The following is a 15,921-nucleotide window of genomic DNA, read 5'->3' as shown; positions in this document are numbered from 1 at the left end:
GGGCTGGGGTAGACAAATCTTTAAATGCTCAAGTCTTGCTTCAGGTACTCCCCCTGCCTCCAAGTACCTGACTTTTAATGTTTGTATGGATGTCACAGCAACTGTATCATCTTCTGTGTTCTTTGATGGCATGTCTGTAGAGTCCTTACCAGTCTTGATGTTTTGACTCTATGTTCTCTATTCTTGGATGTTTTTCACTTTCCCGGGGATCTGGGTTTCCGATGTCAGCTAGCTTTTTCAAGAATGGCACATGGGTGCCGTAGTTTCGAGTGCTTTTGTGTGTGAGATCAGCTGCCTGTCGCCTTTGTGCTTGAACCTGCCATTCACCCTCCTGAAGCCTCAATGGCTTATGCCTCCTGTCTCTCAAGAGGAGCCTGTTTCTGTTTCTCTCGTCTCCCTCCTGAGGATGGGTTGGGCAATACTTACTGTTGGGGCTGCCAGATGGCCCCTTGAGCTGGGGATGCTGTCAGATAATCATGAACAGAAGAAAACATCATTTTGAGTGAGGAACTTTGCTGCCAGTCAGGGCAGCTGGCCGGAAGATCATTTTCCTTCCCTATTTGCTTGGGACATTTGTTACTCTAAACATCTGCACGGCTGCTGTCCACATTCATACAGGCTGCGCACTGCACGACTTCGGGAAACGTCATTCGAATAAACCTCGGTGTGAGCTGTCTTCTAGTTTTGTGCAGGGTGGAGGCCCTGTGAGCTTGGTCTGGAGGGGAGCTGGGGGATACAGAATTTCTTTATCCCAGTGTCTCTTAGACTGCAGCATTTTCATAGCGCCGTTATAGATTTATTCCTAACAGCAAACTCATGTTCTTCTGTGATTTGTTTTGTTCTATGCTGGTTCATATTTTCTTTACATAAATGAATTTAAAGGGGAGGTTTTATGTCGCAATTAGAAGTGGAATGCCAGTAGGACTTGCCTAAAATAGAAAAAGTGTGTGTGTGTGTGTGTGTGTGTGTGTGTGTGTGTATGCGCGCGTGCGTGTGTGCGCGTGCGTGCACAAGCATATATGCACTAACAGAGTGTGAGCATAAAATGAAAGCAATGCATCAGATGCTAGCTGGAGAACTCAACCATCCCTGCCACATAGGACCCACCTCCACCCCTGTCTCTCCTGGCACCTGTCCCTCTTCTCTCAGCAAGTATTAGAGGATCAGTAAAGAGTTCTGCATAAAGGAAACTTTTCTCCTGGAGGTAACCTGTTGGGAGGGAAAGGGAGTCTGGAGGCGGAATGGGCTCAGTCTTAGTCAGGGTTTCTATTGCTGCAATGAAACACCATGACCAAATGCAAGTTGGGGAGGAAAAGGATTTTTTAATTTACACTTCTACAGCACTGTTCATCACTGAAGGAAGTCAGGACAGGAAGTCAAGCAGGGCAGGAACCTGGAGGCAGCAGCTGTTACAGACAGAGGCCATGGAGGGGTGTTGCTTGCTCGCTTGCCCAGCCTGCTTTCTTATAGAATCCAGGGGTAGCTCCACCCACAGTGTGCTGGGCTCTCTTCCATAAATCATGAATTAAGAAAAATGCCCTACAGGTTTGTCTATAGCCCCTATCTTATTGAGGCCTTTTCTCAATTGAAGCTTCTTCCTCTCCAGTGACTCCAGCTTGTGTCAAGTTGACATAAAACTATCCAGTACAGGCTCCATGAAGGAATTCGACATTGACCCTCATGTTGTGAGCCCCTGGGGGGACCATGGAGGCACAGACTTGGCCTAGTCCTCTACCAGCTGCTGGAATATGGCATCTCTACAAGGCGCCTTGGGCTTCCCTCTGCCCGTTCACCACTGAGTTCAGCACCCTTCAGAGTGGCATGGCTTCCGAGCCAGGCCATCCTTTGGTTGTGTCAATCAGGGTTCTGCTCTTGCATCAAATGTTTCCAGCAAGTTTCTCGATGAAAAGTGGAGGCTCTGCAACCTGTCTTTCCATCCCTGGAGGGTGAGTCTCCTGACCTCCTGGCACTTCAGACTTTTCATCCATGAATTGAGAATACTGCTGGCCTTTCTCCAGATGGTTAGGAGGTCCCGTCAAGAGCACGTGGGCATGACAACAGTGTGCACACGGACTGTGGTTCTTTCTTGCCACGAGGTTTGGTGTCTCTGCTTTCCCTGAGATTCTTCTAATGGGGGAGCAGAGGCCTTGAACCCCAGCTGTAGCCAAACATCTGGCTCACAGAGAGGTCATAAGCCACTGAAGGTCCTCCCTGGTTCTCAGTTTCTGCCATTGGATCCTGAAGTTCCCAAGCCCTTGTCCCATCCCAGAGAGCATTTCTTCAAGGGAGGCAGTTCCATGAGTGGGCCATGGCCTCTTGGCTACTCAGGAACTGGCCTCTCCTTTTTAGTTTGTCTTCTAAACATGCGTGGGGGGTGGGTGGGTGATGAAGGATTCCTGAAGACAAAGGAAAGAGCTCCCAGGAGATCTTGGGAATAAGGACAAAGTATTGCTGGGTTCTGACCACACTCTAAGTCCATGGAGTGCATCATCTCATTGGACTCCCACACTGTTTCTCTGCCATTGCCTGGAGGAAGGAGAAGTTAGGCTTCTGTACAAGAGCCCCCTTGGGAGGTGCCATACACCACTCACACTTAGACCTCATCTAGTCATGAGACCTCATCTAGACCCAGGGCATGCTGGCCTGGTCCACATTTCTGGCTGTGGAAGCATTATCTGGTGGATAGGTAGCAAGCTTATCACACTGTGTACACAAGGTGAGAGCTGTGTGGGAACTAAAAGCTTGGCCTGGAGGGGGGCTGGGGACCCAGAATCCCTTTACCCATGTCTCTCAGACTTCAAGCATTGTCATAGCACCTTTATAGATAGAGGTGGGAACCAAAAGCCACAGAGCCTGTAAATGGTAGAGTGAGGACTAGCACACAGGACCCAGGGGTGCTAGCACTATGGTCTTACAACACTTGTTGTGTTTTTGGAACCAGAGTCTTGCTATATAGCTCAGGTTGGCCTTGAACATGTAATCCTCTGGCCTTATGATGGCATGCCCAGCTAGAATGCCAATAGCAAACACGAATTTAGGTTCCGTAAGTCTGAAATCTTGTAGAATGACTCTGTCTCCTTAGTTTACTTACAATTCCTCAAATGCCAGAGCAAAGGTGTCTGGAGGCCATGGTGGTGCCAGTCAGGGTGCCAGCAGGGGCTCTGTCTTCAGTCTGCCCTCCACTTGTAGAGACCATTATCCCCAGAAAGATGTCCCAACTCTGGACTCCTGCCAGGAATCAAGGCCTGACACCATCTGTAAGAGATAAATAAATCGAAATATCATCAGCGAATAAGTGTGTGCCATCTGCTGCCCTGTCAGTTCAACTGGCAGAGGCCTCCAGAGAACTCCAAGAAGTGCTTGCCAAGGCTCCGCTGCCAGCCTAGTATGAGAAGAGAAGCGCCCTGCAGGGCCCGCTGGCCTGCTCTGCGCCCACCCCCCAACACTGTTCCTTCCATCTGGCCAGCGTGGGCCTTTCGCCCTTGCCTATTGTCTCTTAACTTACTGGCATATTTACTGGGGACCACTCCGATCTTTTCTGACCTCCCAGCAAGTTGAAATTACCTGCTTAGAGAAAGTTTCCCATGCTGCATGTTCAGGGCTCTGGCTCTTTGTGAGACCGGTCTCAATACCAGAGTCCAACTTGGAACCAGCCTGATCCAAGACCCTGCAGCTGGGTCTTTTCTGGGAAGCTGCCGATTATTCTGACTATTTGTGGAAGCCTCTTTGGAGACTTCCCACAGGACAAATGGGTTTCTCTAGACCCAGCTAACTGTGCTAAGAGACAGTGCAAGACAGTGGCCAGAACAAAGTCTCTGTGCCATACTGCTTGGGTCTGGCCCCTGCCTCTACCGCTGGCTGTGTGATGTTAGACTCAAGTTTTCCGTGGCTCAGTTTCTTCATCTGTAGAATGGAGGTTGGTAATGACACCTGCCTCTTAGGTGCTGGTGGTGTGCTGGTGGGCTGCATGTGTAAAGCACCTGGAAAGGGCTTGATAAAAAGGATGTGCATACTGTGTGGCTACAGAGCAGGGAATAGGGCATGCTTGCATCCTTATAGCACTCATGGACAGAAGAATGATCCAAGTTCAAGGCCGGCCTGGGTTACAGTGAGTTCATGGCTCTGTACACATAATGATGCCCCCTCCCTTATAAACCAACCCAAACCAAACCAAACATCTCCATATTAGCAAATGCAGTTTGTTGGCTGACTTTGTGAGGCCAAGGTTACCCCTGTCCTCCATCTCCTGCCTGTCTCCCACCCTTGCAGAAATCTCTGCTTCACCATCTGCCAGGGTGTCGAATGAAATCACACTCCCCAGACTCAGCCAGGTTGGTGGGCTCCCCACATCCCCTCTCTCAACAACCAAGCTCTACTGCCAGCTAGGACCTGAGCTTCTGTGTGTTCATGCCAAGGGCAACTTGGCCACTCCACAGCTCTCCCCGCATCTCTGCCAGCACTAGGCATCTGTCTCTGGCCTCTTTCCTCATCTCTGCTTGTGGCCATGCCAGGCTCCCACCCCTGCTCCTGCTGAGCATGCAGAATTACGGCTTCCTGCTTCTGGCTTCCAGGGATGCTCAGGGCTCTCCATGTGGGAGTAACCCTGTCTTACCTGCAACCCAGGGAAGGAATAAAAGATAGCTCTGATAAACTGAGCCAAACCCAGGGCAGGTGCTTTGTACTCTACTATTTCAATCAGTCCACAAACCTGGAACGAGTATATTAATCCCTATTCACTTTCTATGATTTTGCCAATTGGTGGCCAGACATAATAAAAAGTAGTAAATAGGAAATCCCAGAAGTAAATCATTTGTAAGTTTTAATTTGTGAGGCATTCCAAGTAGCATGATGAGGCCCGGTGCTCTCTGCCCCACGTGACTCATCCCTTTGTCTGGAGTATCCACACTGTATAGATTCCCCTCACATTAGTCATTCTCTACAGACAGACCATCGCAGACCATGTGCAGGAAGATCAGCTTCACAAAACTGCCCTTCCATTCTTACTGTGCCCAAAAGACACACGGTGTCTACAGCATCTGGGTCTCTGCAGAGGTTTCAGGCAACTGGAGATCTTGAAATGTATAGCCCAGGCATAGGAGGGGACCATAGTATTTAGAAAATTTCCATTTGGCAGACAAGGAAAAGGATCAGAGAGGTGGACCTACATACCAAAGTTACACAGCTCGGAGGAAGGAGGTGACAAACGTGAACTCAAATCCCACTTCCTTAGAGTATCTTCCTTCCTAGGAGGAAGCCTTGAGACCCATGATAAATGACAGTAGGGTGGGGCTAGTCCCTTTGCAGATGTTGCCTGGCTTCAACCTGAACAAGCTCAGCATCTTGTTCACACCTTATCCTCCTTTAGGTCTCTTGTCAAGATAGGGGGCTAGAATGATCCTCCTGCATTGGGGGAAAAACTTCCCAACAGAATGTCCGGAAAAGCATTATTTGTCTGGTGTATCTTGCTTAACAGGTGGCTGAGCTGGGATTTGAACTCATGACTGCATGAAGCCCCCTTTTAACCAGGGGGCTCAATCTGCCCAGCCTCCTGTTGACCTGGGGCACCCTGACTTCCCCCATAGTCCACACAGGAGCCTCTTTCTCAGTGAGACCTAGATTGCAGGAACAACCTATTGGGGTGATGCCATGGGACTTAGCCTGGATGTGAGGTCAAAGTGAGCCAGTTTTGTCTTGGCCAGCAGTGCACACAGTGGATTCTGGGAACCCCCTTCCTGTCTGGGCTAGCTCCCCTGGATCCCTGAGTAGGGATGGGCCTACTGATAGCTCAAGGTGCTGCATGAAAAGCACCTTTTGGGTTCCAGTCCTCTAGCCAGGCCCTTGAGGACAGTGGGGCAGGGGTCCTAGCAGGGAGGGGAGTCTGGGTGCAGAAAGCCAGCAGTCCTGGGGAATGGAGACCTGAGCTTCTATTTGTCTTAGTGAATGTCTTCAAAAGACTTTTTTTTCGACCCAGCATCTGGGGTTTGTTTCAAAACAAGGCCACAGTGTTGGATGGGGAGTATGTGGCGGCTAGTTGATTGCCCTGACCAGTGGTGTTCTCACTGGATTCCTAGGAGCCCCCTTCCTGTCTGGGCTGGGTCTGAGTCAGGAGCTGATACAAAATGAGACATCATTATAAGACAAGGACCTTCAGAGTTGGGGGAGGGTGAGTCTCTACGGTGAGGCAGATGGTTGGGGAGCAAGGTAGGGTCCGGGTGACAGCTGGAGGACATTTGAGCTGGGTCTTGAAGGCTGGGTGAGATCCTCCTGCACAGAATGAAGGGGTAGTGGTGAAAGTTTTGAGTAGAAAGCATCGGGACACAGAGGGTATCTTAGGGGTTCTATTGCCGTGATTAACACCATGACCAAAGCAGTTTGGGGAGGAAAGAGTTTATTTCAGCTTAAGTTCCACATCGCAGTCCATCACTGGAGAAGTCAGGCCAGGAACCTGGAGACAGGAGCTAACACGGAGGCCACAGAGGAATGCTGCGTGCTGGGTTGTTCCTCAGGGCTTGCTCCACCTGCTTTCTTATACACCCAGGACCACTAGCCCATGGGTGGCACTGTCCACAGTGATCTGGGCCCACCCCATATCAGTAATCAGTCAAAAAAGTGCACCATTGGCTTGCCCCACAAGCCAATCTGGTGGGGGCATTTTCTCAATTAAGGCTTCCTTCTCTCAAATGACTCTTAGCTGGTGTCAAGTTGACATGTAACTACCCAGAGGGTTAGATGGGAGATGGCAACCCATAGAGTGAAGAATGGCACTCAGAGACTGTACTGGTACCAGCTGCATACCCATGATCCCTGAACTCAGGAAGCCAAGAGGATCATGAGGTCAGCCTGGGTAACATAAATGAGCTGTCTCAAAGAGCCAAACCCAAAATCAATATAAAAGATACAGTGTCTGTGATGATCTCAGAGTGTTCAGGTCCTCTCCTTGGTGACACAGTATGCTGCCCTCAGAGCCCCACTGCCCCTGCCGTGTCAACATCATTTCTTGTGTATCTCTTCCCTCTGAAGACCGCCTGACACATCCTATCCCCATCCCTGTCTTCGCTATGCTTGCTGACATGCCGGCCGCCCATCTGCCAGAGCACCCCTCTGCAGAGTTTTGCAAAGGCAGGCTGGGGAAGGGTCTCCCATTGTTTCTTGCACAGCCATGTCCCCAGCACCCTCAAATGTTCCAGACAGTGAGGACACAGCAGTGACCAAGACTCTTGTGTCCACAAAGCTTTGTTGGTTGTTGAATACAGGTGACATCAGCTTGCGGAGGTCCAGCACCCAGGTACTGCCTTGTTTAAAAGTGCCGGGGTGCTGTTCTCTGACGAGAAGACTTGGGGGTGGCTGGGGCACAAGATGGCTTCGGGTCACAACAGAGGTTTATAAGGGCTGGGATTTAGTCTTCCTGGCTCACTGTTGTGCCACCTGCACCCAAACCATGCCAGGCACACAATAGGTTTTCAGTAAAGTTTGACAGAATACAGTTGTATGGATAAGAAAGGCTGATATTGCTCACTTAAGGGAAGTTGCTTACTTTTTATTGGCGTGTACTCTACAGGATGAGGGGGGGCTTCGTTATGACATTTTCACACATATGTGTGACATTTTTTGGTCACTGTCAGCTCCCATCATCCTTCTTCCCAAATTCCATTTTTGTGTTTTTAAAATGAAATTATTATTACCATTTTGTGTGTTTGTCAGTGAGGTGTGTGTGGGTGTGTGTGCCACAGTGCATGTGTAGAGGTCAGAGGACAACCCTGTGGAGTCAGTTCTCTCTTTCCACTTTTTACAGGTTCTGAGAATTCACTCAGGTCTCCCAGCTTATGCGGCAAACACCTTTACCACTGAGCCACCTCTTCAGGCCATCTTTTCCCCCTTCAAATCTAGATTTTGCGTGGAAGAAAACACAAATTTTGTCTTTGTGATACTGTTTATTTTCCTTAACACGACGATTTCCAGTTCTTTCAATTTTCTTGAAAAATGACAGCTTTTCATTCTTGATGGCTGAGCAAAACATCTTCCTTCTCCATTCACTGGTCATTGGGTTTCGTGTCTGGTCCTAGAACTCGGCTGTTGTGAATACTGCTGTGATAAACATGGGTGGGCAGGGAAGGAAAAGGATATTTTTAGGACTCAAAATTAAACACTTCTAGATAAGCTTAGTACATTGGTTTTAATTTTATGAGAGAGAGAGAGAGAGAAAGACAGAGAGAGAGAGAAAGAGAGAGAGAGAGAGAGAGAGAGAGAGAGAGCGAGCGCACTGCTGTGTGGGTTCAGGCACGTGGTCTCCAGGCTGTTTCAGACACTGTCCACACATTCACCTCTAAGGTCCAGGACAGGCGTGTTCTGTAGACAGCCAGGACAATAAACACGCAAACAAACCAATCTTGAGACCTGCCCACACTCTGCTCCTCCAGACCCTGGGCTGTACTGGCCTCCTGGTTGCTAGGTCTTCACCCTGTCTGTGATTCTATAAATAGCCACAATACACCCCGGGGATGGTGCCATCTGCTTCCTGCCAGGCCCCAGTGACCCAGATGGCTGGTATGTCAATTCTCATCTAACCAGACAAGAAATTACCTAACTACCCATACCCATAGGGTCTCTTGTCACTGCTGGTCACTGACATCATGGGTGGGTGACTGGTACAGGCTATGTGCCGAGTCCCACTTGAGGATCTCTGAGGGTGTACTGCCGTGGTGAGGAGGCCTCCTGTTGTTGTATTACCAGTAAAGACTCGGGAGTCAGATATTGGGGTGAAAACCTAATGGATGGAAGAAGAGGTGGAACCAGCTTCCCCCGTTTACTGGAGACCCAGCAAGTGCATCCCCCGACACGCCCCAGACCAAAAAAGGCCGTGAAGCTCTAAGTCCCTCCCTATTCCTCCCTGTGCTTCTCTCTATCTCCCTGGGTCCTCCATCCTCTCTATGTCTAATTCTTGCCAACTGGTTGCTGGCTCCACCCCCAATCCAAGGTTAATTTTATTAACACAGTCTTGGAGTTTCACAGTGCATCAAATATCCCACAACAGCACCCTCTAAGGCTGTGGGAGAGAAAGTGCCCTATCACTTCTAGGTGTGCAAGAGCCCATGTGTGTATTTCTCTAGACATAGTGTCTGCTCTGTGAGGGGAGCAAGCAAGTCAACCTTCCTGTAGCTGAGGACCCCTTTTAGCCTCTGAGTCACACAGCATTTCCACAAGGTCTTGGACACCCTCCCGTTCTTCCTGTGGGGAATAGATTCTTACTGAGCTTGACTCTTTCTCTTTCCTGGGGGGCCAGCACTTCCCAGGGATCTTGCCATCTCTTCAGGGTGCTGCTCATGAGGTCCAAACTGCGTCTCCTCTGGCATCAGCTCCCCGCCATCACAGAGTCATCTTCCATTGAAGCAGGACCACATCATCTTCTTGGGGAGCTCTAAGGATACCATGGGACTTATAGGGACTGTCCTTCCTGGGGACAGGTGCTGCCCTCTCCATCTTAGAAGGCCAAGTTGGATGGTGATTAACACCCTTTGATGCACATTTGAATCATCTGGTGGGCTTTAGACCCAGGAAATCAGTCTCTGTGTGAGACCTCTTTCCTAATGCAGACCTCTTAAATCAAATGCCCTTCAGGACCTTTCCTATCCTCTTCAGTTCGTGGTCCAAGAAAGAATGTTGCCATCAGGTGACGGCAAGATAACAGTGATTGGGTCTGGCCTCCAGCTCATATGTATGTGCGTGACAGAAGGGTCAGTGCACTTGTCTTTGGTTTATATCCCTCATAACCGTTTAATTAAACATATCAACTTAATAATACCTGACACATTGATGCTAGTGCCGTAAGGGCCACTTGTAAAAGCAGCAAATCAATATGGCGCTAGGCAGCCTCTCCACCATTAATGTCTAATGATTAATCTCTTTTGTGGAGGCTACAGCATCTTTTGTGTTTAGATGTCAGCTGTTAGGCATTTGGTTGTTGAAGTGTCCTGTCTTCCCCACGTCAAATCTATGATTATTCCTTAAACGTCAGCTTTGCCCTGCATAGGTGGTATAGGCTGAGTTGGACCATATCCGCCCACATATATTTTTAGCTTTGTGAAACAGAAATAAAAAGTGTGAGCACCATTTATTTATCCCCATGTGTATTTCACTGCCTGCCTAAAGTTATGTTCCCAGGGGATTCCTTACAGGACCCAGCTGCAGAATGTAGCAGTGGCAGCAGCTGGCCACAGCTGGAAACTGACATAGCAGTGAGGACAGAGGGCTGAGATATTTCAGGGCCCGCAGTTTGGAGTTTGGAGTCCCAAGCTTTGTACTCTGGTCCATCGCTTGCTGGCCCTGTGGTCTTGGATGAATTACAGAAAGTTCAGGGACTCGGTTTGTCTAAAGTGGGGCTTCTTGGAGGTTGTTATGGGATGGAAAAGAATGCTAGTGCCTTCCCATGGTGAAACCACCCCACAAAGGGAAGAGACAGCCTCAGATAGACAAAAACAACATATTAGATACCTTTCTGTGGCTGTGGCAACATACCATGACCAATGCAACTTGTAGAAGAGTTTATTTGGATTTATGATTCCACAGGCATAAGAGTCCGTGATGGCAAGGAGGCCTGGCAGCGAGTGATAGCCATGGCAGCTAGGGCAGAAGCTGAGGGCTCTACTTGAAACTGCAAGCAGGAAGCAGAGAATGAAGCCCAACCTCTGCCCCCAAGTGAGATGCTTCCTCCAGCAAGGCCACACCTCCTAAACCTACCTGTCTTAGTCAGGGGTACTATTCCTGTGACAAAACTCCGTGACCAAAAGCAATCTGGGGAGGAAAGGATTTATTTGGCTTATGCTTCCACATCACTGTTCATCATGGAGTGAAGTCAGGACAGGAACTCAAGCAGGACAGGAACCTGGAGACAGGAGCCGATGCAGAGGCCAGGGAGGGGCGCTGTTTACTGGCTTGATCTCCATGGCTTGCTCTGCCTCAGGTGCTCTCCAGATTCAAAGCAATCCTGAACAGAATTCCATCTTACTTTTCTGCAAAAAACTGACATGTTGGTCCTAAAATTCACATGTAAGTGCCAGAAATTTGGAATAGCCAAAAGAAAATTTAAACTCAGAATTTCTCATGTCCAAGCTTACTACTAAGCTACACAGACAATACAGTGCTGGCATAATGGTAGCCATGAAAAGCAAGATGGAGCCTGTACTCATACTGATGAATTTCTGTCAATGGACCAAACAATCCAGTGCTGAGAAAGTCATCTTCGGCAGTGTGCTGGTATAGCTGGGACCCACACACCAATGCCGGACCCCTTCATACACAGACCTGTGGTCAAGTGTAAGCATTCAAGGTACAAGATGTGGAGAGTGAAGAGGTGAATCTCCATGAGATAGGCTAGGCAATCCTTAGATATGATCTCAAAACACGCAGGATGAAGAAAATTGCAATAAGTGGATCTTCATTAAAGCCTGAACTCTTTATTCTATTGCCTGCTTATATCTATCATCTATCTATCTATCTATCTATCTATCTATCTATCTATCTATCTATCTATCTATCTGCCTGCCTATCTACCTACCTACCTATCTATCTATCATCTATCACCAACCTATAATCTATGACTTGTTGATCTGTCATTTGTCTATCATCTATGTATGTATCATCTATCTTTCTATACCTAGCATCTGCTTCTTTGTATCTATCTAGGTATCTACTAGGTATATATCAGGGCACCTTCAAGGGCAACCCTAGTGACAAAGGGCAAGCAATTTCCAGTGTTGGGAAACTAGAGGCCTCATCCACTGTGGGTGGGAGGCCCAGCTGATTCATAGTTAGCCTGTGTCTCCTTGAGGCCATGACCCACTATTTTACGCCCAGGGAATGCCCCCAGAGAAACAAAAACTTGGCTACAAAAACCTTGTCAGTGAACACTAGCAAATGTCAGTCAAAAGAAGCCCATACCCATGCCCTTGGGCTAGAGAATGGATAGCTGAACTGCAGGACCAGTGCTGTGTGCTTTATCTTTAGGACATGTGGTCCAAGACGCAGTGGATGCTGGGACCCTTCCGTAGAGCCAGCTGCATCTGGACTAGTTTCCCTCATGGCGTGCAGTGCTTCCACACAGTCCCCAAGCAGTCTGTCCTTCCATGTTCTCTGCGTGGGCCTCTTTGCACCATTATTCTCACACTTGGGACCTTCATTAAGTAGAATAAGGGTTTTCCAGACACAAGCGTTATGATACTTTGAAGTTCATGAGATAACAAAGAGGCTGCTTGAGGGACTGACAAGAGGCGTTTGTATACAGTGTGGGTTCATTGCTCGAAGGGCCGAGGAGTAGAAAGAGAGTGAGGAAGCACCTGCTGCTGTGAATGGGGTGTGACGAAAACATCTGAGTTTTTTATTTGTAGAATTTTCCATTTATTACTTTGAGGCTATGGTTGACCACAGGTAACTGAAGCTACAGAAAGCAAATCAAAGGAATGTGATTCTGTACTAAAAAAAAAAAAAAAAAAAAAAAAAAATCAATGAAGTGCCAATACACTGTCCACCTTAGAACCATGATGCTAAGAGAGAGAAGCCAGTCACAGAAGGCCACGGGCCGGATGACAACATTTCTGTGAAATCCCACACTGAGCAAACCTAGAGACAGAAAACAGATTAGTCATAGCCTAGGGCTGGGAGGGTTGGAGGAAGGGAGGATGGACTGCTAATAGGTACAGGGTTTCTTTTGGGGACAATAAAAAACGTGGAAAATTGATTGTAGGGATTGTCACCAAGACTTGTGACAATACTGGGGACACATGGAGAACCATTGACTTTCCTTAGAACAGTGAACCCTGGGCCATGTGAATTACACTTCAAGCAGAGCGTTGTTAAAGGGAAGAGACAGAAAAACCCTGGCATATAAACCTTAACTGTGACCTGGAGCCAGGCTTGGTGGGAGCTGGAGTCAGAGTTGGTGCTGGGAGCCTGCGCTCTCCAGGCCCAGGAGAAAGTCAAGGGCTACCATATTCCCACAGGCCCATGCAGGTGTTTTAACTTCTTTTAAATGGATAAAGTGCTTGATACTTAACACATTCATCTTTATACCTATGAGGTTGTGAAATATAAATTTTTTGAGACGCTGTGCTGGCTAGTTTGATGTCAACTAGATCCAAGCTAAAGTCATTTGAGAGGAGGCAGCCTCACATGAGAAAATGGCTCCATAAAATCTGGCTGTAGGGCATTTTCTTAATTAGTGACCGGTGCAAGAGGGCCCAGCCCATTGTGGGTGGTACTACCCTGTTCTGGTGGTCCTGGGTTCTATAAGAAAGCAGGCTGAGCAAGCCACAGGGAGAAAGTCAGTAAGCAGCAACCCCCTCTATGGCCTCTGCATCAGCTCCTGCCTCCAGGTGCCTGCCTGCATGAGTTACTGCCCTGACACTTTTGATGATGAACTGTCACATGGAAGTGTAAATGAAATAAACCCTTTCCTCCACAGGTTGTTTTTGGTCATGGCATTATCACAGCAGTATTAACCCTAACTAGGACAGACAGGGTCTCACTATAAAGTTTGGGCTTTCTTCAGATTCATGATTCTCCCAGCTCAGCCTCCCAGATGCTGGGATTATAGGCATCTGCCACTACACCTGACTGAAATATAATTTTCTGTTAGTTTTCTGTTCTATCTAGGGAAGAGGTCATGAAGGCAAAGAATCCAAGATCCAATCAGTGTGCTGGTTTGGTCTGAATTTGAACAGCCCACTTACCTCTACAGCTTTTGGGAAAATAGTGTATCACTGAAGAAAGTTAAAAACAGTTTACTCAAAATGTAACAAAAAAAATTCAATTTTCTTTCTTGAGGGGAGCTGTTGTTGAGTTGAGCCCCGGTCCTTAGGCGGGCTTGTTGCTCTGCCTCTAGACCAGCTCCTCAGCCCCCTTTCTCCTTGTCGCTCCCTTCCAGAATGTTCTTGCTTGTCAACAACACATCTCTCTCGATATTGTTGATCATAAGCTGAGCAGCTCTGTTTTGCCGTTTGACCCAGGCTGGTGGCTCGGCGTCTCAGAGCCTTGCTGTTTTCATCTGTAAAGGAAGGGCCTGGGCTCTCAGTGCAGAGCAGAGTAGAAACAAGCATGCCTGAGTACCTGCATGCTGTCCGTGAGCGCGGCCTGATGGATCTTGGCAGGGGGGACACAAATCAGAAGAGAGACAACCCCTGGGAAGGACTTTCATGCCCCACCCCAACCCGGTGCTCAGGCACTGTCTTCCTTAGCACCAGCTGCCACCACTGCATTCTGGGCCTTGCCACTGTCCTGTGGCCGCCAGGAAGCTCAGGATCCAGAGCCCTTCAGGGAACTTTGTCAGGGAACTGTGGAGGTTCCAAACAGATGGGAGGAATTGGTGCAGGAAGGGTTTAGAGAGGAGCCTGGATAGGCCGGTGGAATCCTCCCTGGGTCCACAGTGGGAATTTGAGCGCTCCTCTGTGTGTGTGTGTGTGTGTGTGTGTGTGTGTGTGTGTGTGTGTGTGTGTACACATGTGCGTGCATCTGTTTCAACTGATCAGCACACAGAATGGACAGGAAAGAACTGGATGAGTCTGGGAGAACAGGATGCACAGCCTGGGCAGGGTGATGGTCAGGAGGAGACGCGGGGCAGGCAGCGGCAGAGCTCAGCCCTTTGGCTTGTCCAGGGATGGGGAGCTGGTGGTGCCCACCCAATTTCCTAGCACACAACAGGACTGCTTGGAATCCTGGTTAAAGAAGCTGCCTGGGTCCAGTTCGGGGTGGTGCTGCCTCTGGGACTCTTGGAAGGGGTCAGCGGGTTGCGAAGCTGTGTCTTCCTATTCTGAAACCCTCCTTTTCTTTCCTAAGGTGAGACATGCCGCAGCTTCATTGACCTGGCCCCAGCTTCAGAGAAAGGTAAGTAGTTGGTTCTACCCTCCCTGGGAACCTGCCTTGGTCTGGTGGTTTCTCAGAGTCTGGCTGTCTGTCCTGCAGCCATGAAGCTTCCAGAAAGTGGATGTCTTGTCACATAGCACTGTCTGTCTCTGGGTGTGATGAAGTGGGGGGGGGGGCAGTGGAAGAGGGGCACCTTGGCTGGGTGACGATCCTACTCCACAGACTTGCCATTTCCTTGGGAAACTCCATCAAGCAGCCCTGGGGGGACTGAGGGACAAGGTTAGAAACTCAGTGTCCCTCAGTTGGCAGGAAGGAGGCAATTCTCTCAGCTGAGCGAGTGTCCAGCTGCAGGGACAGGTTCTTCTTCAGGTTCACTGGAGCTATGTCCTATTTGTGCACAGGGCCAATCCTGAGGTACTGGGTCCAGCCACCAGGACCTGGCTTCAACCACAGATCACTAGCAATCACTGTGGTGAACCAGCAGTTTTCACAAAGAGGGCTGGTGGCTCTTGGGAGATTTGGTGCAGTTTGACTTTTAGGGCTTGGTGGCCACAGAGAGGACCGTCTGATGGCATATATCAAATGTTTATGAGGAGACTGTGTGGCAGGCTTTGTCACTTGGTGATAGAAGGCTTTTCTGTCCCCACAGCCTCTCAAAGGCTCTGGCTTTTCCTCTGAGTGGCAGGGTCAGTTTGTGGCAGCTGAATGGCTCTCCCAGCTGTCCCCCACCCCGAGGCTCCAGGTGCTCTTGGGTCAAGCTACCAGCTCCCCATCTTCCCTCTGCACTCCTTTCAAGTAGGAGCCCAAGGCGTAGAGATGAATGACTTTCTCTGAGCCATCCCTCATCCCTCCCTTGGGGTCTGTCCCAGCCAGTTCCCTTCTCCCCAAGCATACTTTTCTTCTAGACTCTGTGGGCCACACCAGCTTCCTCCTTCCTGGAGTCCTTCTGATCTGCTAAAGTAACAGACTGCCCCCTGCCAGCACACACCAGTGGGCCTCACTGCATGGTTCTCTGAGCCCTGTTCTTCACAAACAGAATCACACAGTCCCTCCCACAGTTGAGGAAACAGG

General features: G+C 49.0%; 1 protein-coding gene across 3 annotated transcripts in view; it reads left to right on the top strand.

Moving 5' to 3' along the window:
* Positions 1 to 15,921, top strand: part of Gsg1l (GSG1 like) — a 195,533-nt gene that overhangs the window by 44,357 nt on the left and 135,255 nt on the right. For all 3 annotated transcript variants that reach the window (XM_036207281.1, XM_036207275.1, XM_036207288.1), the window contains exon 2: positions 14,824 to 14,871. In XM_036207281.1, coding sequence (XP_036063174.1) covers positions 14,824 to 14,871 — 48 coding nt within the window. The remainder of the gene's footprint in view (positions 1 to 14,823; positions 14,872 to 15,921) is intronic.

The sequence above is a fragment of the Onychomys torridus genome, chromosome 1 (assembly GCF_903995425.1).
Source record: "Onychomys torridus chromosome 1, mOncTor1.1, whole genome shotgun sequence".
In the NCBI taxonomy this organism is placed as follows: Eukaryota; Metazoa; Chordata; class Mammalia; order Rodentia; family Cricetidae; genus Onychomys; species Onychomys torridus.
This window is presented reverse-complemented; position numbering and strand designations above follow the sequence as displayed.